The sequence below is a fragment of the Drosophila obscura genome, unplaced genomic scaffold, assembly GCF_018151105.1.
Source record: "Drosophila obscura isolate BZ-5 IFL unplaced genomic scaffold, ASM1815110v1 contig_1, whole genome shotgun sequence".
Taxonomy (NCBI): Eukaryota; Metazoa; Arthropoda; class Insecta; order Diptera; family Drosophilidae; genus Drosophila; species Drosophila obscura.
The window spans coordinates 141963-164906 of record NW_024542679.1 but is presented as its reverse complement, the minus strand read 5'-3'; the positions used below and the strand labels follow the sequence as shown (position 1 = coordinate 164906).

Genomic DNA, 22944 nt, shown 5'->3' with positions numbered 1-22944 from the left:
TTATCTGCCACCATATCAGCAGATCTGACCGCCGGCGAGTCCAGGGACTCGCACACAGTGTTTCCCTACTCCATGTGCGTGTACAATTTAAATCAATTATGCGTTTGGGGTCCCAGCCATATCATTTTCCAAACACGGCGAGGGAAGCGATGGGAAGAGTCACAGTAATGAGCGCAGAGCGCCATTTCAGGAAAATTAATGAGCCATGCAATTTATGGGCAGATTTAAAACGAATTGTCGCACAGCACTTGCCCCGCAGCCCAACAAATAAAGGTCTCAGGCCGCAAGCCAAAAGCTCCCAAAATAGAAAGCTAAACTGCAAGCAAGAAGAGGAGCTGGAATGGAAGCAGAAGAATGTAAACAGACGCTGGCAGTCCCGGGGCTTTAAGGTGATGTCGCCGCAGTGACAGTGGCAGACGGAAAGGCACAACCGAAGCCAGACCATATGGCAGACCGAACATTTATTTACGTAGGATATTGATTGATTTATTGCGACTTTTCTGGCTCTTCACTGCCACTGCGGCTTCGCACAATGAATGTCGCACACACACACATATCGAATGACTGCAGCAGGCTGTGAGAACCAGGGAAAGATCAAGGAACCCGCCATCCCCCCCTCAGATTCTACTCACTCTGTTTTACTGTGCTGTTGCGAATTGATTTCGTCATAAACTTACCTGAAAGAGAGAGAAATCGAGATTAGTTATTGCATAGAAAATAAATCATAAATATTAAGAGTTCATTTCCATTTCAATCCAACAGCAAACAATATTTTCCTATGACCTTAAAGCCTGATTCTGCTGCACCTTCCTCCACCTGGGAAGCTTCTTATTCGAGCTCCTTATTCCCACATCATCAACATTTGACAGCACATGACGCACATTTTCGGCATTTGTATATTCGTTTTTGGGATGGGATGGGAATATCCCGAATGGCCTCCCCTCTGAATGGCAAATATGCATAACGGCCTAACCCAAAAACTATGCCTGGCCCTGTAGCCCTGTGGCCTCCACTTGGTGGATATTTATCCACTTCCCCAGACGGAAACAAAAACCAAAGAACCAAAGAACCGAAGAACCGAAAAAGCGATAGCAAAACAATATACAAGGAAAGAAGAGGAGGAGGGAATATTCTGGCGCAAGGCCAATTCATGGCACAGACAAACACACTCAAAAGGGGTCCCATGTCTGGGTAGGAGGAATCATACATAAAACAATTCATAGGAGAGGCAGAGAGATTCAGAGACTGGGAAACTGGGCGGACTGGGAAAAGGAGCAAAGGAATTACTAAGTATTTTGTATTGTTTTCGATTGTTTGTTGGCAGCCGAGCATAAATATGATATTGATGAGGATGCACACGGAACGAAAAACACTCAGCCCCCGCTGCTAAAGGGCACCAGAGAGGCAAGGAAACAAAACCTGAAGAGTTTCGTACGTTTTCTGTGAGCATTTTATTCCATGAAGAAGGATGGGTCCCAAAGCGTATGCAACCCAATGAACTTGTGATATTTGGGAGCCACTTTAAAAAAGGGAGGCTCCGTGAAAGTCCCAATAAAAAGACTCAAATGTGGGGTATTGATAGAGATTTTTCTGCCTTTTTTTTTTTTGCACTCTTGAAGATGACTCGTCACCCAAGTCCCAGGCGTGGAATGAGAACTTTTCTTGGACCTGCTGCCACATTAAATAATGCGAAATGTGTGCTTAAAACATCTTAACACGAGGTGCGATGGAAGCCTGGAAAGCGCAGCATATACTGCAGCAAACACTTCTAATGGATGCCTCGTTCCACGCTGCCCCACCGTTTCTATCTCTCTCTCTCTTTCTACACATATATAGAAGAGTTTGATTTATTGGCCCTCCTGCTCCAGCCACCCACTTGACACTCGCCGCATTGTGGCTCTCGAATCAGCGCAAGTTGATTGAACTTTGCATAATTTACAACGACGAAGACGACGACAACAATGATGGCTTTCTCTCACTCTGTCTTGAGATTTCTCTCCATCCCAGGCGGCAGCCACTTGGTCACTGCCTCTAACTGTTGAATACACGTATTAACCAAGTGTTGCCCTACACTTGGCATCACAATATTGGGACTCGAGAGGTTCTTGGGCCAGAGTTCTGCTCTTCGTATCTGCATCTGCTTGTATTTATATATTTTAATTTCTTTGCTGCAAGCGAATTGATTTCTTAATGAAATACTCGTATAAAAAAGTGTTCATGTCTGTAATTATTTTCTCCTGCCCCTTAAAAATTATTTCGAGACCTGGTCACCAAATAATTATAGGCCTTCTCCGCTTTTTAATACATTTTTGCAAAATTCTGACAAAACTGGCTGCGTGCTTGAATATTTAATCAACTTTTTATATACATATTTGTGTTTTCTTAAGCCCCACTTTCTACGCCACACCCCCACCACCATGCCCGACCATCACGTGTAAAGCGATGATGTAGGGCGGACTTGCACCTGCAACTTTGTAGTCTAACAACTATAGCTGCTCCTCCCACTCGGACCACTTCCCAGCCGTGTTGGCATTTAAAAGTTAGAGCTCAAGAGGGTGGGTTGTGGGTGGTGCTGAGTGACTGGCATAAATCACTGGGGGTGCCACGCAGTATGCAACATTATTTTTAGTGCAGCATTGTAAATACCCGCTGCAGCTTTATGGCTCTAAAAACCTGAAAACGATGCCAGGGCTTCGTCTTTTTTCACCACACGCATTTGCCAAAGTTTTGGCTGGGTGAGAGCAGCAGTTCCAGGTAGGTGCTGTCTAGGCAGGCACCCTCGTCTGTCGTTGACACTACCACGAGGTCAGGGCTAGCACCAACGGAATACTCGACTGGGTTTGTTAACCCCCAGTGATCGATTGCCGTGGAAGGAATAAAAGTTGAAACTTTAGACATAACAAAAAAGGGAATTTGGAGGCAGATCAGTGATTAAAACAGACTTTGTTTAGCTGAAACTACCAGAGGTCCGGCTCCAAAGGTTGCCGTCACGCATGCTCCAAAAATAAACAGAACAGCAAATCTTCATTCACATCTCCAGTCATGTCCTGGACAGCTCCAACACACAACCAAAAAAGAGGCGGGAACGCATGCTTCTCAGATGCAGCTGGAGTTTGGAATTTTCCTGGACTTTTAAATTGCATTTGCAGCCAATTTACACAAAATTAAATTGAATTTACGCTACGCTTGCACAAAATATCAATGAATGTCATGTAGAGAAACAACAAAAAATGCAAGAAGTAGAGAGAGAAAGAGAGAGAGAGAGAGAGAGAGAGTAGAAGGCATGTCCATGGCAATGGAAGGACGCTCCAGCGCACCACAAAAAGTCAGCTGCATTCTATCAAAATTCAAATAGTATTTTCTTTGCTCGTCTGCTGCTGTCGTCTGCTTGTTTAGCATGCGTGATGAAGCAGCTAGCAAAAAGCGACTTCCAGGACACACACTCCATACTCACACACCGCACACCTTTCCGCCCCCATCACATCGTGGCGAGTCCATGTAGTTTGTTGCATGTTGCATGTCTAAACAAGGGAAACAGAGTGAAAGCGTGGACTTGTGGAGTTGAGGAAACAAACTCCAGCAGCCGCGTGGGTGGGTACCCACTCAGCTACACCCCTCTGTTTGTTCCACGCATGTTGCCAGGACTCGGAATCACAGTGGAGCTCCTCCACATACGTGCACAAAATGAATCAAAACTTCACACAGCAGCAGGCGACTAAGTTAAGCCATCTAGCATGCACATGTGTTGAAAGCTGGAAAGCGGCGGAGGAGCAGGAAGCGGGGGTACAGAGATATATTATTTAAAATATCTCAAGTACAAACGTAAAGTTATCTCTAGTAACAACTACTAGGATCAATGAATGTTCAAGATGTTCCATGTGTACCCTAAAGGTACTTAAACTTTCAACTTTACTTCTCCTTCGATTTAAAATATGGAACGTAATTTTTCAAGCTAAATAATCCTCTTTATTTCGATTAAATGTAGCTTCAAAGTTATTATTTTGATTCCTGCTTTTTATTGCCGTCATAAATATAAACATTAAATAAATGATCTCAGGTGACTGTGAAAACCCCTTGACTTGCATTCTGCATAATTATTTCTGTCGCAATAGCGTACAAAAAGCGAATTTTAATGATGATAATAATTGTTAATTTGTACCATAAAGAGCAATTAATTTCCTTCTTTGGCACAACTGGCCCTGACTTCATTGAGGAATTCTTTTCGCTATTCTGTTCGGCTTCTCATTGTTTTTTTTTACGCTCTCAGAGAGTTGTATGATTCTGATCAGATGTAATGCATTTCCGATCACATGGACATATCTGATAATGTCCATCAACAGTTGGGTGAATATTTGAAATAATTTCTATGCCATAACGTCACTTAGATTTGGCAGTAAAAAAAAAAATTTTCCCACAAAATCGATCTGCAAGGATATCAGAATATTCGGCTACCAAATGCAACCTTTCCGGCCTCTTTTTGATATCATTATTATGGACATTAAGCATAACGTTTCATGTTACTGATGTTGCTGCTGCTGCTGCTGTTGTTGTTTGCGTTGTCTGCGGTTTTAATCAGGGATCGCTTAAAATATGCAATTAATTGCAATTGCCGCTCGGTACTCTGGAGCCGGCTCGGCTCATTCGTTGTCTGTGTTTACCTTTACCAGGGACAACACAGGCAACAAACAACGCAGCGAAAGCATCATAACTTTTCCATATGAATATAATTAAATTGTTTAATTTCTCGCACAGCAGTGGGCTCCAAAGGAATGCGGACAGGCGTTAAGCAAAATATTATTGCATTGTCATTTACAAACAACAACAAAATTCCAGAAAAAAATGTGTGTATGCTGGCATATTTTGGACAGGAATTTACAGGACAAAAATAACAGTCCCACTCCTAAAATGTCAGAATAATTTATTTCGATTTGTCCCATACATTGTCAGAGATATAACAATTCCAGCTACCAAATTCTCAGCTGGGAATGACTGTCCTTCGTGTTTCCATTGAATCTTCATTGAAATTTACATATTAGAAGATCTGCTAGCACTTTTAGTATTCGCTGCGAGCATTTATTGCATTTATTTACAATCATAATCGACGTGCAAACTTTCGTTAGTTAACCCTTTAAAATCGTTTAGTTTTTTCTCTCCTTTCCGCTGGAAATAGGTCCCGAAATAATTGCTTTTGCAGCTGTAGCTGCTGACAATGCTGGCTCATTAATTGCCTCCGGGAAAGTGTAGTCCGAGTAACTTTTTTGCACCTCGACTCCACGGAGATAAAGAGGGAGAAAATTTCATGGCAGTGTAAACAGGTCGGGGCGAACTTTTGCTCCCTTCGCTGACGTCACGTAAAGCAATTTAACAATAATTAAGCTTATTAAAAAAAGCAGTTAGCGGAGCAGCTTTCCGACTTGATTTGGACCAGTGGCCAGTGCCAAAAGTTCGCCAGCCATGAAGGACGGCAGAACGCAAGGAAGGAAGGAAGGAAGGAAGGTCAAAACCCCAAAAAGTTGGCACGTGAGATGAGAGATAGATGGGAGAAGAATGGGAAACGGAAGTAGCCCATGTGGGGTACCATGTACCATGTCTCCCAGAACCTGTTTCTGCTGCAGCCTTTTGGCGACACTCTCGTTTTGGAATGCACACGGAATTCTAAATTAATTTTAATTTCCAGTCAACACCTTGGCCGACGATTGCACACGAGGCGGATGATGTTGTCAGAGCAGTAACAGGCGTGGAGGCAGGTTGCTGTACCTAGGGGAGTGTAATTATCCTTGCATTCCATTTGGTACGTTCGCCCTTGGATTTTCCCTGCTTTCTCTCTCTCTCTCAATTAAGCAAAAGTATGCAACGAGCACGAGTCTGCGAGGAGCCCAAAGTCCTTAAAGAGAATGCAGCTGGACAAGTGCAGAGCTTCGGGGGCATTTACCTTTACGTTTACACACCACGTGTGCGGCGACTACAAATCACGATGACCAGCAAGGGGCACGACGACGACAGCGTCTTGTTTGCCATTTACGTGATGCACATTCAAACGCGACTGAACAACATGAATTATGCCTTCGTGGAGGTGGATTGTGAGGGAGCAAAGGTTGCCGGACTTACGAAAACTTTGCTAAATTGTCAGGAAAAACTGTAGGCGGGTGCACAAGAGAGAGAGAGAGAGAGAGAGAGAGACGTGGGACTGCAGCGGCCCCGAACGTATGCAAAAGTAACGGCTGAAAGCTGCACACGTGCTGAAAAAATTGATAGATGATTGAAGGCAATACAAAAAGGCACGTGTGCGACACACGCCATGCCACTGCCGCCAGTGCCAGTGGGGGTCCTGGATAACCTGGAGCCCGTTTGGACGCCAAAAACGGAAAATGGCAATTCAAAAACTAGGCACAGGTAAAAATACAGACACACGAAATGAGAGGGAAAGGTGAGGAGTGGAGGAGTGTGTGTGTGTGTGGGGCTCCAAAATCCTGGGCACAAAAATATTCATGTGCAAAATGCCGTGTGCTCTCTCGTCTCGTCTCTCGTCGTCGCGGCTCGGCTCTGACGGAATTTGCATAAATTTGGCATTTGAAAAGCTATTCAGCCTGATGGAAATGATGACGAGAGCAGAGCACACACACACACACACACAAACACCCCCACTGCCCCCACTGAAACGACGCCAATGATGAGGACGATGATAAAGAGGCGTCTTTAGCCGCCTCCGGCAAGTTGTATGAAGCCATTAAATGCTTGCACCACACATAAAGACATGTCCACTGGGAATTTAATACGAATTTCGTATTACTTTATTAAGTAATAGTTCAATACGACTTTTCACGAAGTTTCGGCATGGAGTTAATTAATACAATAATTAGCTGAGAAGTTGAAAAGAAAGCTAACCCGATTACATAAGGAATTTTGATTTAGGAAAATATTATAGCACTTAAGAAGATTTATATCTTTGAAGTCAATCCTCTAGTTTCGAAGTCAATCCTTAGCTGTCATTAGCTATTATAAAACTGAATTATACTGACTTAATTTTGTACTTCCTGCTGAGCATTCATCCTGAGCTTACTTCCTGATGTTTGGTTCTTATTGTAATACGAGTAAATAACCCTGCCAAATTTCTCTGCGCGATTAAATTCAACCTTTTAGCTGCACTAGGCTGAGGAATATTTTCCAATAATTATGTTGGTTGATTTCGGAGGCCTATATGTGGATGGTGCAAAAATAGTTCCTAGCTGATACTTTTACAGTTCCATTGTAAAATGCTTGCTCTCTCGGAGCCTAATCAAGCTTTGAGCTGCTCTTTCAACACAATCAGTCGCTGGGTCCAAAAGGGGGGTGTGGGTGTGGGATGAGGTTTCTGGCTTCGGGGACTTGACTGTTGTGTCGGTGGTCGGTGGTCGGGGCTCGGGGGTCGGGGTCACCTACCAATTTGTTTTGACTAATTTGCGTAGGACACGGCAACGGTTGCAGTTGCATTTGCACTTTTTGCGACTGCACCAGTTGACTTGTTGTTGTCGATGTTGTTCTTGTTGTTGAGGTTGTTCTTTTTGTTGAGTTACATAATGATGTTGCTGCTGTTGTTGTTGCTGCTGTTGTTGTTGTTGTTGCTTCTGCATCGCTGGCTGAGGCATGCAATGGCTGTTAGCAAATCGCACGAGTTTTACAAATTTCGCGCAAATTGCTGCGACTGCTGGCAATGAGGCGGCCCAGACTCGATTGCTGATGCGATTCCTGCTGCTGCTGCTGTTGCTGATGGCCTTGCAACTGCAGCCGCTGAGCGAGACACAGACGGGGATAGGGGTACCCAAAGTGATGCCTCTGTGACTGTGTAACATGATGCTGCTGCTGTTGTTGTTGATGGTGCTGTTGCTGGTGCTGCTGATGCTGTTGCCAGCGCATGCGCCGCACGCTCAGGGCACCACAGGGATACGCAACCTGCAAGAGAATTGATGAGAGATTCAAGAGAGAAAACACAAGCACAGAATGTGGCACAACACTCAAAGGAAAACTCAAAGAAAATATTGCACTCCTCTTGCTTGAAATGCGGATTAAAGAGGGTAAACAATAACAACAACAACATCAATGGTGGGAGGGGGATTGGAATATATGTATGTATCGATATATATGCGGGTGTATATATGACAAACAGAAATCATGATCATTGGGAAGTATCTTTTTTTGCTTTTATATAGAATCATAGGAGTACAATAGAATAGAGTAGAAACAACATCAACAACAACAACATCAATTATAGAACAACATCAATATATGGAAGTCAATAACAACATCGATTTATATAAATTATATTTTTATTGTATATTTATTTTATTGTAAGTAGAGCCCCCATTATCGAGTCTCTCTCTCGACTCCCTTCAGCTCAAAATAAAAACCCAAATTCATTGATTGGTTAGACTTGCTTAGAGAGACATTCAAAGGATACACATACACATAGATGGTACACATAATCGTATATATATGGCACTTACCGTTTAGAATAAGACATTTTCGTATATTATAAATAATTAGTTTGAAGAGTAACAAAAGTGCACAGAGAAAAGTGAGAGAGAAAAACATTGACAGAGCATGCAAAAATGTGTTTTAAATACTTAACGCTAAGAAATCTCCCAAACAAAAATATATCATTCATTATATAATCCCAGAACTGGAATAACATATTAAAATGAGTAAATAGTTTGTCGCTACCAAAGGACATCCACAAAAAAAAAAAACTTTTTCCAGTGTGTCACGCATCCAACTTATGCAGCATTAAAGAGCACCATAAAGTGCCGCAAAAGAAGGCTCGGTTCTACGGGCTTCTACTTTCAATTACTCAGCAAACTTCGGAGTGGACTATAAAAATGAGAGCAAAAGTGGTAAAAATTCAAATTAAATGGCCAGCCCAAAGGAACAGCAGACATTTAAGCGGTCGCTCCATAAACAAGAATTTCCATTTCGTGCCAAAAAAAAAAAAAACCAAAACAAAACAAAAAGCATTAAAAAATGTATACAAAATATGGAGCTCTACAAATGAAATTGGAAAAAATGGCGAACGGCGAATGGCGAATGGGAGCTGCAGCAAATAATTCAAATTAAAATGGCGTTTGGTGCTGGTCGCTTCTCGCGGACCAAAAGCATATTGAACTAAGCCAAACAAAAAAAGGCATTAAATACAATTTGTGGTATGTGTAAATGGAAAACCAGCATACAATTCTTTATGTGTGATAAAAAATAATTGAGATATGAATAGGGAAAGAGTCGCCATAGAAATGGTTTATGGAAAAACACCACCCAAATGACCCAAAACCAACGCATATCCTATATTCTCTCTATCTTCCCCTTCATAGAGTATAATTACAAAGCGAAAATGTCCGCAAACGACAAACAGAGTCTGGCCTTTTGTGCTGCCCGGAATAGGGCGTTCAAAAATATTTTAAAATTCAATAAAATATCAAACGAATGGGAATTTATATTTTTCAACCTCTTTTGTTGGGCCTTTTGCGGCCATACAAATGCCGAATTTAATATAACATTCATCTCGCAGACAATTGTCTGTCTTTAAGCCATGGCGCAACAGTTGTTCCTTTTGCTGCTGACTGAATAATGTGCGAAATATGTAAAAGCACCTTGTGGAGCACACCCACCCATTCCAACAACGAGAATTTTCACATTTTTATTAGATGTGCGGCACTTCAATAAAAATGTCGCGCATTGGGCTTTCAAATGCAAAAAGCAGCTCCAGCTCCAGCACCAGAACCAGCACCACTCTGTCGTCTGGCAGTTTTCTAATAAAATATATTATTACACATGCGCCTGCATAAAATATTCCCTTTGTAGTCGGCGGCGGCGTCGACCACATTTCATGGATTTGCCAAAGTTGAAAATTGCTTTTGCTGATGCTGATGTTCCTGCGCAGACAATTTTTTATGGCTGCCACAAGGAGATGCCTCTTCTCACATTAATCAAGTCCTTTTCCTCATTATGAGCAGGGTATTGTGGTTTTCCAATGGTTGGGTTCCCATGCTGCTCCACCCCCTATTTTTTTTTAGGTCATCCTTTTACCAGTTTTAATCTTTGCTTTTCTGGCGGGTTTTCTCTGTCATTTTTTGCTCGCTTTCCCTTTGACGCTGCGATTTATGCTTAATTGCTTCTTTGGCTCTCAGTCTCTTACTTTTTCCTCTCTTACATTTGGGTTAGAAGAGAAAAAGCAACAGGAAACACTTTTAAATCGAATATAAGGTAACTCCTCACCGCAGCTAATCCTCCGACAAAGAAGATGGTGGTCTTTCGAAGAAGCTAGTCCGGGTTTCCCCAAGCCCCAACGAACACATTTCGTACCGTTCTTGTTGCCAGCACGAAACCACAAAGAGCAATTCGTTGGTCATAAATTTTCCAAGCGGTTTTAATTGCCAACAAAGCCGCTTTGAAAAAAAAAACCTAGAGTGCACTCCCTTGTGCTGTGTGAAATGGACCGAAACATACATACATATAAAACTCATAAGTCTCGGTAATATGCATATATGCATATAGAGAAAGTGTATAGAGAAAGTGCATAAAGCTCATGTATGCATAAGGCTAGAAGTTAATCCTTTCATTGCTTACGTTGTTCGGCTCTCGAAGTCTGTGGGAGAATTTCGAATGCAGCTACATTTAACCATTCAATAATGATTAATTGGCGGTAGAGAATCTGCAGCTGAAACAACCTCTTTGAACAGTGTCTTTATCTTATCTTAATTAATTATCTAAAACAAATTTGAAAAAATAATAATTAAACTGTCAGTTGCATCGGAGTGCAGAAACCAGCTCAACTCTCCCTCTCTTTTCTGTCATTCGCTGTACGGGAATGGGTTAAAATATTTTTTCCCCGTTTAAATGTTAAATGCCTCTTGGTCAGGAGACATGGCGGACTCCCTTCTAGGCTTACACTTAATTAAAAGGGCATCCGGCCAAGGCAGCAGACAAAATTCTTCATCTGCCCACTGTGGCTCCGCCCCCAAACCTTCACTTTGCCCCTCCTGCTTCGCCTGGTGTGAGTAAGCGAATTCATTTCCCGCTTTTGGCCGTTGATTGATATGCCAATGAAGCGAATGCCGAGCTCCAAGCTGGAGAGCTGTAAGCCCAGACCTAGACACAGGCACAGACCCCAGCGCGGATGTAGAGCCTGGCTGCCGGACCAAAGAAGAAATGTTGAAAAAATCTAGTTCGTTAGTTCTTATGCAAAGCGGGACAATAGCATACATTGCGGTCCAGTCGCCGACGCAAAATCAACAAAAATGCAGATGGGGCCAGATAAATTGGCAAAGTGAAGCGCCAAGCACCCAAATCCCAATCGCTTTTAGTTCTCTTCTCTTCGGCTCGTCTCGGTTGAGGTCTGTGGACTGGCCAACAATTTGGATTATATTTTTTAAAGGGCCCCCTCGACAAACCACAAAAAAAACAAAAAAAGGGCAAGGATGTTGGCAAGAGAGGTGAGTAAAATGGTGTGTAGCACTAAAATCAAAGGCCTTTTGGCTTTCGATCCTCTTGCGGTTTTAGAGGAGGATGCCTGAATGCTCTACAGCTGATAGTGACGAATATTAGGAGCAATCATATTTTTTTAATGGTAACAAAATGATGCAATGCACAACATTGTATTAATAGAAAAAATACTCTGAGAATACTGAGCAGAAATGTTTCTGTAAAATATTTTGTTTTAGCTCAAAAAAATAGGCCCATGTTCCATTAGTTTCTACAAAAAATTTCATACTGTAATGTTGAATCCAATTTAAAGTATCTGCGTATCAGCATTCAAACTACAATGATTTAAATTTAAATTAACTTCAAACTTTTCCGTAACTTTTGAATATTTTATGGAGCGATCTTTAGCTAAACTTCACAAAATTAATTTAATTATAATCCGTAGTTTTCCTTTCCTCCAATCAGAGACATTCCACTTTAGGGCAAACTTGCAGGTCGAGTGCAGGGCATTTATCAGCCGTTGAATTTCGCCAGCGCCTCTTACTGTCTTTTTTTGGGCGCAACATGAGAGGGCGTGCTTGATTAATTGCAGACTGTGGTTAAATCCTTTTTTGTGCTGATTTCGGCAGTTTTTCTGCGGTTAGCTCTGCTTCTTTCCCCCGCTTGTACTTTCGTGGAGTATGAACACGTAAGCAAAAATATTTTACAGCTGGACAGGGCGGAAACACAATGCTCAGCCCGCGGACAAAAGGAGAGTAGACACCGCGAAATTGCCCGAATAAAAGTGCCTATTGCTGGTGGTCTGATCATCCTGCCGTACTCGTATATCTGTTACGGCTACAACTCCTGCTCTGGGTATTTTTTCTGCTGCTGAGAATTAGCAAAAGCCCGGGACCATTTATCAATTGGATGCAGCTGTGGGGCACTGCACCCAGCCCCATTGCCAGTCGTAGAATCTTAAAGTATGCGCTATATTATTTACTGCATACATTTCGTTGCTTTGGTTGCTCGGTAGGGAGGATACGAGTATGATACTCATGGCAAAAAATAGGAGAGAAAGAGGACTTGGTTCGGTTGTGGCGATTTCCGCCTGGCATTTCTTTTGCAGACACTTCCTGGTCTAAGGATTTCTGGCCGCCTCCTGGCATGTGTGCAAAGTTACTGCCCACATCCTGTCTCCTGTTTCGCTTCGCTGCAGATATTTTTCATTTTCGAAAAAATTTCCGTTATGATTTCCTCTCCGCCGATGTGCCGCCATGCTCCCACACAATTCGGAGCAGTTTTCCGTGCTCGTTTTTTCTCTGCAGAAATTTGAATACGACAAAGCAGCGCATAAGATTCAGATAAAGCCAAACTGCCAGTTGCCATGAAGTTGAGCGGTGCTCCAGCTACAGCTCCAGCTCCAGTTCCCGCTGCAGTCCTTCCGTCCGTTCGCCCTTCTACTTATTTGACTTTTCATTTTTATGCTAAACTGTTTCCTCTCTGCGGACAGGCCGCATTTCATTTGCACAAAAAAACTTAGAACTTAGCCCTATCCGAACCATGTTCTGAAGCGGAAAACGGAAGTTATATCGTCCGTGCGGCGAGCGGCGGGTAACAGCAGATGGCATGCGGGAGGCGACACCCGATCCTTGAACTGTGCGGGACTCCACTCATCAAAGCACTCTCGATATGTTAATTACCACTCAGAGAATGGTTGTTTCAAGAGCGAACCCAGTGGAACAGAGCAGAGCTCGACTCGACTCGATGAATCAACTCTTGTGCAACAGGATACCATACCCTTTTCCCGCTTTTTCTTTCTTCTGCAGCAGCGACAGCTGAACAAAGGCTGAATTTCCCTTTTGCTTAGAAAATTTCAATAAGAGCTGCCCTGAAAAGTTTTTGCCACACACACACAGCCATATAGACAGACAAGTGGTACAAGGAGCTAAAAGTTCTACAAGAACGCAGCAAAGCAGAGCAAGAACGCCATACTCGTACCAATCTCTGTGTGAGGCTCGGGCTAAGAAAATGTAATAAATTTCTTTACAAAAACGACCATAAATTTCCTACTCTTCCCCACTCTATCTCTCTCTCTGTCGAAGAGTAAGACAACTAAAATATGAAAACAAAAAGGGGAAAATGGTGTAGGAGCAGCATGTGATAGGCAAACGAACCAACCATCCAGCCAGCCAGCCTATCTATCCATCTATCTATCTCTCTTTTGCAGAGTTTTTATAATTGCTTCAACAATATACGCAAAACATTTTGCATATTTAATCAACTTTTCTGTTTTTGGCCTTTATTTTAAGTTTGATTTAGATTTTTGTTTTTGTTTGTCGCTTTATGCAAAACTTAATTTCGATTATGAATTTTAGACAAAGGACACAGACAGAAGCAGAGCCAAAGGGCAGAACAAACGGTGGGCATCAAGATCTTTGTTTAGGTTTATTTACACTCGGGACTATCCTGCTTCGAATGATCTCCAGAACAATGGGGAAATTTCCATTAAAGTCTGAAATTTGTTCGCCACAAAAAACCGTTCCATGTTACCTATATATTTGTGTATCCTCATTCCCCCAATTGAGTCGCAATTTTTCACGCCAATTTCAACACTGTTTTCACCAATTTCAATTATATAGTTTGCATTTGCAGCTAATTCACTTTTCCTGGGACGAGGGAAAATCAGAAACCTAAAACATACGTTCCCTTCACGCATTAACAAATTTACACGTGTTAAGCATTTAAGGGGGTGAAAATTATACTAAAAATAAATAATCACAAATTCTGAAATAAAGCCCTTAATTTATTGACTGTGAAAATTGTTATAAATTTGCAAACATTTCGTTTACAGTTTTCCAGCCCAATGCCAGCCCTGCTGGCTGCCTGGGGACTGCCCAAATCAACACAATTAGAGGGAGAGATAGAATGACTTTTGCAAAAATTATTTATCAAAATTACAACAAATGCCACATAGAACAGACAAACAACAAACGATGAACAAACAACAAAATGCAGTTTATTCAGTTTGCAGTGGACCATGCTAGGGTGCGAAGGAGGGGTCTTTATTCTATAGAGCGGCGACATGCAAAACAAAATTAAATTTCAAGGATAGAGCTGATATAGTATATATGGGGGCAGTGTCAATATATGACACTGAACTGTGAACTGTGAACTGAATAAATAAGATAGTAATATGGATGTCGAAGCTTTAAATACCCTTGCAGATCCATCATTTGTGTGGAAACCATTTCATATAATCATCTGATTTGGAAATCGAATTTTAAATACGTTTTACAGTATATTGAGTTTGTTTGTATATTCTTAATACCGAACACAAGCAATGCACTAATAAGCTATAATTTGTGTCCCTACAATGATTGGAATATTTCTGAAAATATTGGTTATGGGTTTGGCAACTGGGAATCCTATTTCATCACACTTTTGGATGCTAACAAGGGTTTTTTCTTGGCCTATTTTTTTTGCGAAACGAAGCTCTTGTTTAATTTGTTTAGTTCCCGCAATTCAGGTATTCATAGTGCTTATTAAAAGAAAAATCGAACCGACTGGCAGACATGTCCTATCGACTGTTGTACTTTAATTATTTAATTCAAAACCGCTGCAAGGGTACTATAGCAAACCAGTTTCTGTTTAGCCATCCGATTGGTTATTCTTGGATTATTGTCTGGGATTGTATGCAAATCTAGTGAACAGAAAGACACACAACAATTAATACATAAAACACCGAAACACAAATTTTCGAGAACTACTGTATACAGCGGGAGAGATCGGGATCCCTGGCTCTTACCCCTGATATGGCCTGTTTGTCATTGAAGAGCGTCGTCGCCTGTGCGGCGGATGAGGTGGGCGAGCTGGCCGCCGTGGCCGTGGAGCTCTCCGGTGTATAGTAGGTCAGGAAAGCACAGCCTGCAAAAAGAAGATGGAAGGGAAATATATTCTCAATTAATGGTGGAATTACAAATTTATTTTAAGTGTGAGTTCAGGAGTACATATAATTACAATTACCAAAGCATTTAAAGGTATATGTATCAGGAGTGTCGAATTTTGGTTTTGCCCACTATTAAACTTGATATTTTTTTAACTGCTGCAATTTTTAATTTTGTGTGTTCCTCCACCAATTTTATCTATTAGTGTCTGCCCGAATTTTCATGATTATCCCTGTTTCATATTGTTGCTCAATTAAAGCTTTACTTTGTGATCTTGGCGTAAATGGCTGGTGACTTGTACAGAGGGGTTGCGGTACGATGTGGTTTATTTTCGCTAGAACCGCACATAATTTCAAAGCTTTCTACGCTTTGCGTGTGGAACGCGTCAACATGTTTAGCACAGTTTTGTGGCCATTTTCATAAATCCGTGTAATATTTCCTCCTTTTTACTGTCGAGCTGTGGTGACTGTCAGGTGTCGGGCCGTCCTCTACACCGTCTCCCTCATTAACTCGCACACCCCTGCTCAGCGAACCACACGGCTCCAACAGGAGGAGGACCCCGTGTCATGCCAGACCGATTTGCCAACGTGGAGTCAGCCAACACAAATCCCATCTATGACATGTGGTTCTAAACGCCACCCAATCCTGCCCCTCAAACCGGTTGTCTGCTCAGCCCCTCCCTCCCCATCAGGTGCAACAACAATTATATTTAATTTTTAGGCACGTTTAGGACAAGCCTGGACGCGTTCGAGTGTATTTTTGGTGGCCTTTTGTCTGGCAACAGACCCCTGCACCACCGGCCACAGCATGCAACACGTCAAAAGTTGAACGACAAGTGTTGACTGTCAGCGCCATCTAAAAACATAAAAATTGTCGGCACATTGTGGAAATTCCAGGAAATTATTAGGAGCTCTGTAGCAGAAAAGCGGAAGAGAGGCAGGTTGACAGTAATTAAAATTAGTAAAACATAAAGGAAACAGCAACGAGCACAAAAAGGTTGACCAAAGGGTCTGGTCTGGTCTGCCTAATGAGTTTATTAATTAATAAAAATCACCCTCTTGCTCGCATGGAATTTCCCAAGAATGGCATTCGGCGCCACACACTAATTGCAGGTCTCCAGTGAAAAATAGCAGCGAACTAACCAGCTACAGAGGACAAGGCATGTACGGGTTTCATATATTCATAAATGGGTCGATATCCTATTTTTATATAGCTAAATGCAATGGGGAATATCCGCTATAGACTTTCTTGGCTAATGTCCTAGCTAGAAATACACGAAGAGCTACGGCACAAAATTATTTCCTTAATTTCCTGCGGCAGATAAACAAAGCGTATCAAAGGGCATAAAGAGAGTAGCGGGTCTTAGTTTTCTTTTGTACTTGAATATTTTTTGGCAATTAACTGTGCTCCGATTAGCTCTCCGACCAATGTGTGTTGCATGCAACGGCATCATTGTAAAACTCATAAGTGCCCAAATGAGCTTTTCATTGGCAGCTACATATGTATGTACATATGTTAGATCACGCTTTGCGCATTAGATTTCCATTAAAAGCACAACAAATTAACTATAAATTATTAATTTACACTTCAACTTTCTGCAGCCACATCAGCACAGCGGCAACTGAGTGTAAAAGAGCAGCCACTGCTAGCTAGAGAGACTTTCCTAAACACAACGAAAACAAACCAAAAAAAAAAAGAGAGGACAATCCAATCTCAGCTACAGCCTGTACATACGAGAGTCGTGTGTCAAGAGAACAGCAAGAAAGTTAAACCTTAGGCGAGCCGAAGTCTGCATATCCTAACTACGTGGGTCTAAGGAGGAGTGGGAGGAAGAGAAAAATAGTGTATACAAGGTATGATATAGAAACATGCTCTTCAAAATAAATAACATAATAAGCAATAAAAACATACAAAATCATTCTCTTTAGCTTGCTCCTTTTCTGTTTTTCTTCCTCTTCTGCTCTCTGATGTCACGCTCCATGCGAATGGAGAGCGACTTGTTGCTGCTTTTGCATTCTCTCGCTCTCCACTTACACACACCGCAATGAAAAAACGAACGAACATATTTGAGACATCTGCAGACAAAACGGAACCATGGAACCGATGGAATCTCAGCGGCTTTTTGCTCAAGAAAAAAATACGGTATGTTCAATATAATTCTATTACATTTACAACACACTTGTATTACTTTGATTGACCACATATTTCACATATTCCGCATTTGGTTCGTCTCGTAGTAGATCACAGAACTTATTTACTTCTCATCATAAAACACTACGCGGCAATATTTTCCAATATTTTAACATTTCGCGCACTTTTTACTGTTGTGCAGCTGAGTAGCAGTCAAATGATCTCTCTCATTCCATGCTCTCTCTCTCTCTCGCTCTGTTTCTTTCTTCTTTGGTCGCTCTCAGGGGCGTACGCAAAGGGGATACTTCTTCGTATTAAAACAACTTTATATATAATTTCCATTGCAGTTTTGTTTGATTTTGTTTGTTTCAGTGATTTGATTTGATATGGGAAAATAAAAAAACCCCCTTCGCATAATCTTGGGTACGCCCCTGCTCGCTCTCATTGCGAAATCGGTGCAATTCGTTTCTGCTCTTCTCCAAATGTTTCTTCTGCTACCGTGTCTCTCTCTCACTAATTCCATTTACCGTTATCAGCCATCCCGTTATGTCTCTTGCGCGTAAATCTTTGCGTACAATGATGGGGTGATATTTTGCTGGCATTGCTGACGTGTGCTTCCCCCCTTTCCACCGCCCCTCTTTTTTTGATTTCAGCTCTGTCTTGTTTGCTCTGTGTGCCGTTACGACTGACTTACAATCCGAAGGTGGATCTGCGCTGGTTCTGCATGGCTCGCAGCATGTCAAAAAATTATAGTTTGAAACACATCGCATTCTGCCATGTTTTGCCAATTCTTATATGAGAACTGTATCCGTAGAACCAAAGACAATATAAGTATACTTATATTGTCTTTGGTAGAACCCATGAGTATGAAAATGTTTGTGCAAACTTTAACGCGCGATCCTTCTTTTTTATTTTTGTCTGTATGTGAGGGACTTTTATCACACATCCACGCCAACAAAAAGGTTTCTCTATAATGGGGAAAGGAGCAAAGCTGCTAACGATTTTTAAAATGCAACTTTTATGACCTGCCAGGGAACCACAGTGACTCACAAGCACTTGGAGAAAAGCAGAAGTTCTTTGTATGGAAAAGCAAGGAAAATATTTCGTGTGCATTCGATAGACCTTTCTCTCAGTGCACCTCTGTCCCTCTTTTATTGGTGTGGGCCCCGCATTGTTTTGCCTTTTTTTGTGGTCGCGACAACTTGCGACATGTGCGTATTTTCCTCTGGCCTCTGGCCTTCTGCAGCAAGACACTTGAGTGCAAAGGCAGTTGAGTGCCTGCAAATTGGCATCGTTTAAAGGGGCCACCGCCGCCGCCACCCCGTTTTGTGCCCACTCGAAAAGCTGCCTCTACAATGTTGTTAACTGCGTTGTTAGCTGCTGGTCAAAGCAATTATTTGCTTAGTGCCGTGCCCCTCCCACCCAAGCAAAACGATGGCAAAACGAAGTTCTACCCCATCTACTCGTATGGATGTGTAAATTCATCTCTTTTTGAATTTATTAACCCACATTAACCACTTTCACTGGCATAACTTTCCGCTTATGTGGCTTCTGTAATGTGCCCCCGAAGCATGATTTTGTGGGGGCCCCTCAAAACTTTTCACTTACAAACGGAAGAGGACCCGCTCGTTGGGATCTCTTTTGCGGCTGGCCAGGGGGGCAACAAGGGGGCAAGCGAATACTCGTGTATTCACCTCAGCCCGCTAATGAATCACTTTTGCCGACCCACTGACCGCAGACTAAAGCACCACCAGGCGCCAGGCCACCAAGCACCACTTTCGAATGGTTCTGGTGCTCTGCGGTTCTCAAAAGCAACAAAGAAGGCGAAAAGTTGAGACTAGAACGACAACTGAACAATTTAATTAGCATAAGTTTCAGTTTCCCCTCTCTTTCAGAATTCTCTTCTCTCTCTCTCTCTCTCTCACTCTGTCTCCCGTACTCTGATTCTCTTAGCTATGGAAATTGAAATATCAAAGACCAGAAATGTTTTATGCATTTTTATGTTGTGCAAATAAGTTTATTTTATTAAAAGTTTCAAAAGTGAGAGAAACAGAAAGAGAAATGTAAGTAGGCACAGCAAAAAAAAAAAAAAACACCAAGCTTGAATTTCCATAGTCCATGCTTAGACCAAAAGATACCCACTTCTTCGATTTATTGTTTGTGGTTCTGACTTAATATTTTCCAAATCGAAATGATTCAGAATGATTAAACCTCTAGCTTTAACAGTTTTCAATATTTTAGTGGTTATGCGAAATTAAACGATCAAGAAGCACGCACAATTATTAGGGTACCCTGCAAATACAGGGTATTCAAGATACAGAAGCCTGCACCCTTGGTCTCTTTTTGTTGCCTCCCCTCACCAGCCCTGCGGTTCCTGTCAAAGTCATTGAAATTCAGTGCATGCATAAAAAATTAACTTGAGAGAGAACTGAAATAGAATCAGGAACGGAAACAGAAACAGAAACAGAGGCAGCAACAGAAGGAGCAACATTGGGGTAATTTAAAGTCGCGCCTTTTGAGCTGGCCAAAAAAGTTTCTCGAGTGCACACTCCAGCGATGGGCGAGCCAGTGGGGCAGCTTTGATGAGTTGCAATTAAAATTTGTGGCTTGGCCTTGCAACTGCCAGTTGCAGTGGCATTTGGATCGAGCTGATTCCACCACCTTTGACATTTCCCGCACACCGAGCAGAAGAGCAGAGCCACAGGCGGGCCCGTGTTAAGTTATTAACAGCCAAACTACAGATTTGGGAAAAAGTAAATAAGCTTTTTGACACACACTACCCACCACTGTCAGTCCGCCCCCGATACCGACAGAAGAGAGAGAGGGAGAGAGAGACAGAGCTTAGTCAGTCAGTCGGTCGTGTACATTAAATTCAATTGAATATTTCATAAGCTGCCAGCCAGACAGCAGACAGCAGACAGCGCGGAGTGCATGGAGTGGCAACAATAACCATTGAGAAAAGAATGCGCCAACACGAAAAGCGACTGCCAAAACACAAGCCGCTCCCATCCCAGCACATCACAACCGACCCACAACACACTCGACTCGCGCAGTGTCCGTAAAGTAAAAGTAAAAGCACACTTTTCGGGACTGGCAGGGCAATTGCCTGGCGTCTAGGCCCCCATGACTCTCGATGGTGGCACCCTGATAATGGCCGCTGAACTTTGCTTTATTACATGCAAAAAAAAAAAAAAAAAGAAGAGAAATGTTGGAATGGGAGTTAGCTGGGGCAATGGCACAGACAAAAGTTGTAGACAAACCACAAAAGACGGCAAGTGGCAACAGCAAAAAAAGGCGGCGAAACAAGAAAGAGACAACAGAATCTGGGCCCGAAGCCTCAGATACTCTTTAATTTACAAGACATTGAAAATATCTTTACTCAACTCCGCAAAACTACTCAAACATTTGTAAACGTTTGGTTGCATTAACTTAAGAAAAACTGGGGAAAAAAATAAAAATAAAACAATAAATGAATCTATAGAAATCCACTTATAAAAGGCAGCAAAAAAAAAACAAAACTAGAGCTCTGAAAAATAGCAGGGCGTGCATATAAAAGTGGCACTCAAATATATGTTGCCCAATAGGGGGAAAAGGAAAACGAGAAATGGAATGGAAAGGAAAGCCAAATATGAATAAAGGGGCGTGGACGGGCCCTACCAAATTGCCGCCTTATTAGTCATCCATGAATTATGCACCTCCAATTGGGAGAAACAGAAGAGGCAAGGGTAGAGGGTTGAGCTCATATTATCTAATATGCCACAGGCGTCTAGTTAAATAATTGACGTTCCTTCGACTGCGACCCTTGGCAGCCATGTGTGGATGAAGGAAGGTACTTATAAGTTATTCATTAAGTTATTATGTGTTTAAACCTCACACAATACAATGTGAAGGGCTTCTCAAGGAGTTTGCTCGCTGGCTTTTATTGTTTATTGGCAGGGCTTACATTCCACTCAGTATTTGCCCTTCCAGACTCTCAAACCTCTGTGTTGGCTCCTCTGCAACATCTTAAGTGCAGCGTCGAGTTGCTTTTACCTAGCTCCTTCCTACCTCCACCAGAAGAACACAGGAAATTGTTATGCTTAATGGCTTTTCTTTTCCTGACTCTGTTCTCCAGGAGTTGCAGGTAGGAAAAGCCTTTAATGTTAAACGCTGCTCCCTTAATAATTGATTAGTTTGTGGCTCATACATAAGTGGTTAAGTCTTTCTGCACCCCTTTTTCTTGGCTCCTGGCTCTGATTAAATCTCTCATTCCCCCTCTACATCTCTCTTTCGAACAGGAAAGTTCTATCAGTCCCGGCTTATGCCTTGAGTGGTTTACTGCCTTGAGATCTCTATCTTAAGCCCAGAAGTTGAATTGAGTTTGACTAAAGTTTCATTGCATACTTCAATATCAGCTGAACAAAATCTAGAGTCGTGGAATTAGTGGAAGAACCTTTGAGTTCTGTTCGCTTCGAGTGTTCGCTCATACGAGCATTTGCAAAAAGGACCAACTGGGACCAATTCCAGGCTTTCTGGAATTTCCGTCCTTTTTTTTTCTTCTTTTTTTTAATCATAACATAATGGGCCAGCATTATTGTTAATGGATTGCAAGTGTTGCCAGGCGGCGTCTTTCGCTCCTTTGGTTTTTTAACTTGCAAAGAGGCAAAGAGCTTTCCCTTTTCCATTCCCTATCCGCCTCCTGGCCGTCGAGAGCTCCGCATCCCATATGAGCAGCTGTGGAAGTCCGCTCCCGGAGTGCCATTGCTTAATGGCGCTAGTTGCCTTTTAAGTGTAATTGCCGTGTCCCAAGTGTTTGTAATGTGAACGAATTTTTGCGATTTTTCCCCGAACACAGAGAGAGAGTGGGGGCCAGCACAGCTCTCCTGCTGCCTGTCTGCTGCTTTTAAAATTATTACTATATTTGTAAATATGCCGGCCATGTAGACCATGGCCCTACAGCCAGCCCACAGCCAGCCCAGAGTTAAACCTTTAAGCGGTGCCCCAAAAATATCCCTTTAGTTTTGGTACTCACTGGCAATGTGCTCGTTGTGGAAGGCCAACATGTTTACTGTGTGCTCGGCTTTTCCGGTGTCCAAATATATGTTTTGTACGCGGCTCTCTTTACGCGGCTTAGCCCGTTGTAGTACGATGAATTTCCGCCTCTTCCGATCCTGTTTGCGACTGCTGCGGTGAATTTCACACTTTGACTTTCGGGAATCAACCGTGTTAAATTTTAGATGTACTGGTATAACCTTTGTTAATGCCTGGAAAAATAGTGCAACAAAATATATTCATTTAATATTATTAATTGCTTATGGGATGGCAAGGGTTATGGCTACATAAGTATTAATTGTTCAAATGAATAAACTACCGCTTGAAGTAACTCTTTCTGTATATATTCCTTATTCCTCATTATTCATGATATCTGCCAAATAATTAAGTTTCACTTCAGACCCGCAGT

The 22944-nt window shown here is 42.2% G+C and overlaps 1 protein-coding gene across 13 annotated transcripts in view; it reads right to left on the bottom strand.

The window, feature by feature from the left end:
• The window catches only part of LOC111072361 (CUGBP Elav-like family member 4), a 285345-nt gene extending 262603 nt beyond the window's left edge, over nt 1-22742 (bottom strand). For 4 of the 13 annotated variants that reach the window (XM_041591597.1, XM_022364158.2, XM_022364163.2 and 1 more), the window contains exons 1-2: nt 22516-22741; nt 15236-15354 (exon numbers count right to left, since the gene is read on the bottom strand). In XM_041591597.1, coding sequence (XP_041447531.1) covers nt 15236-15354; nt 22516-22546 — 150 coding nt within the window. In that variant the 5' untranslated portion in view covers nt 22547-22741. Of the gene's footprint in view, nt 1-7419; nt 7538-15235; nt 15355-22515 lie in introns of those variants that run through there. The other 9 variants (XM_022364157.2, XM_022364160.2, XM_022364164.2 and 6 more) reach the window with 5 other exon arrangements.
• Nucleotides 22743-22944: the final 202 nt, after the last annotated feature.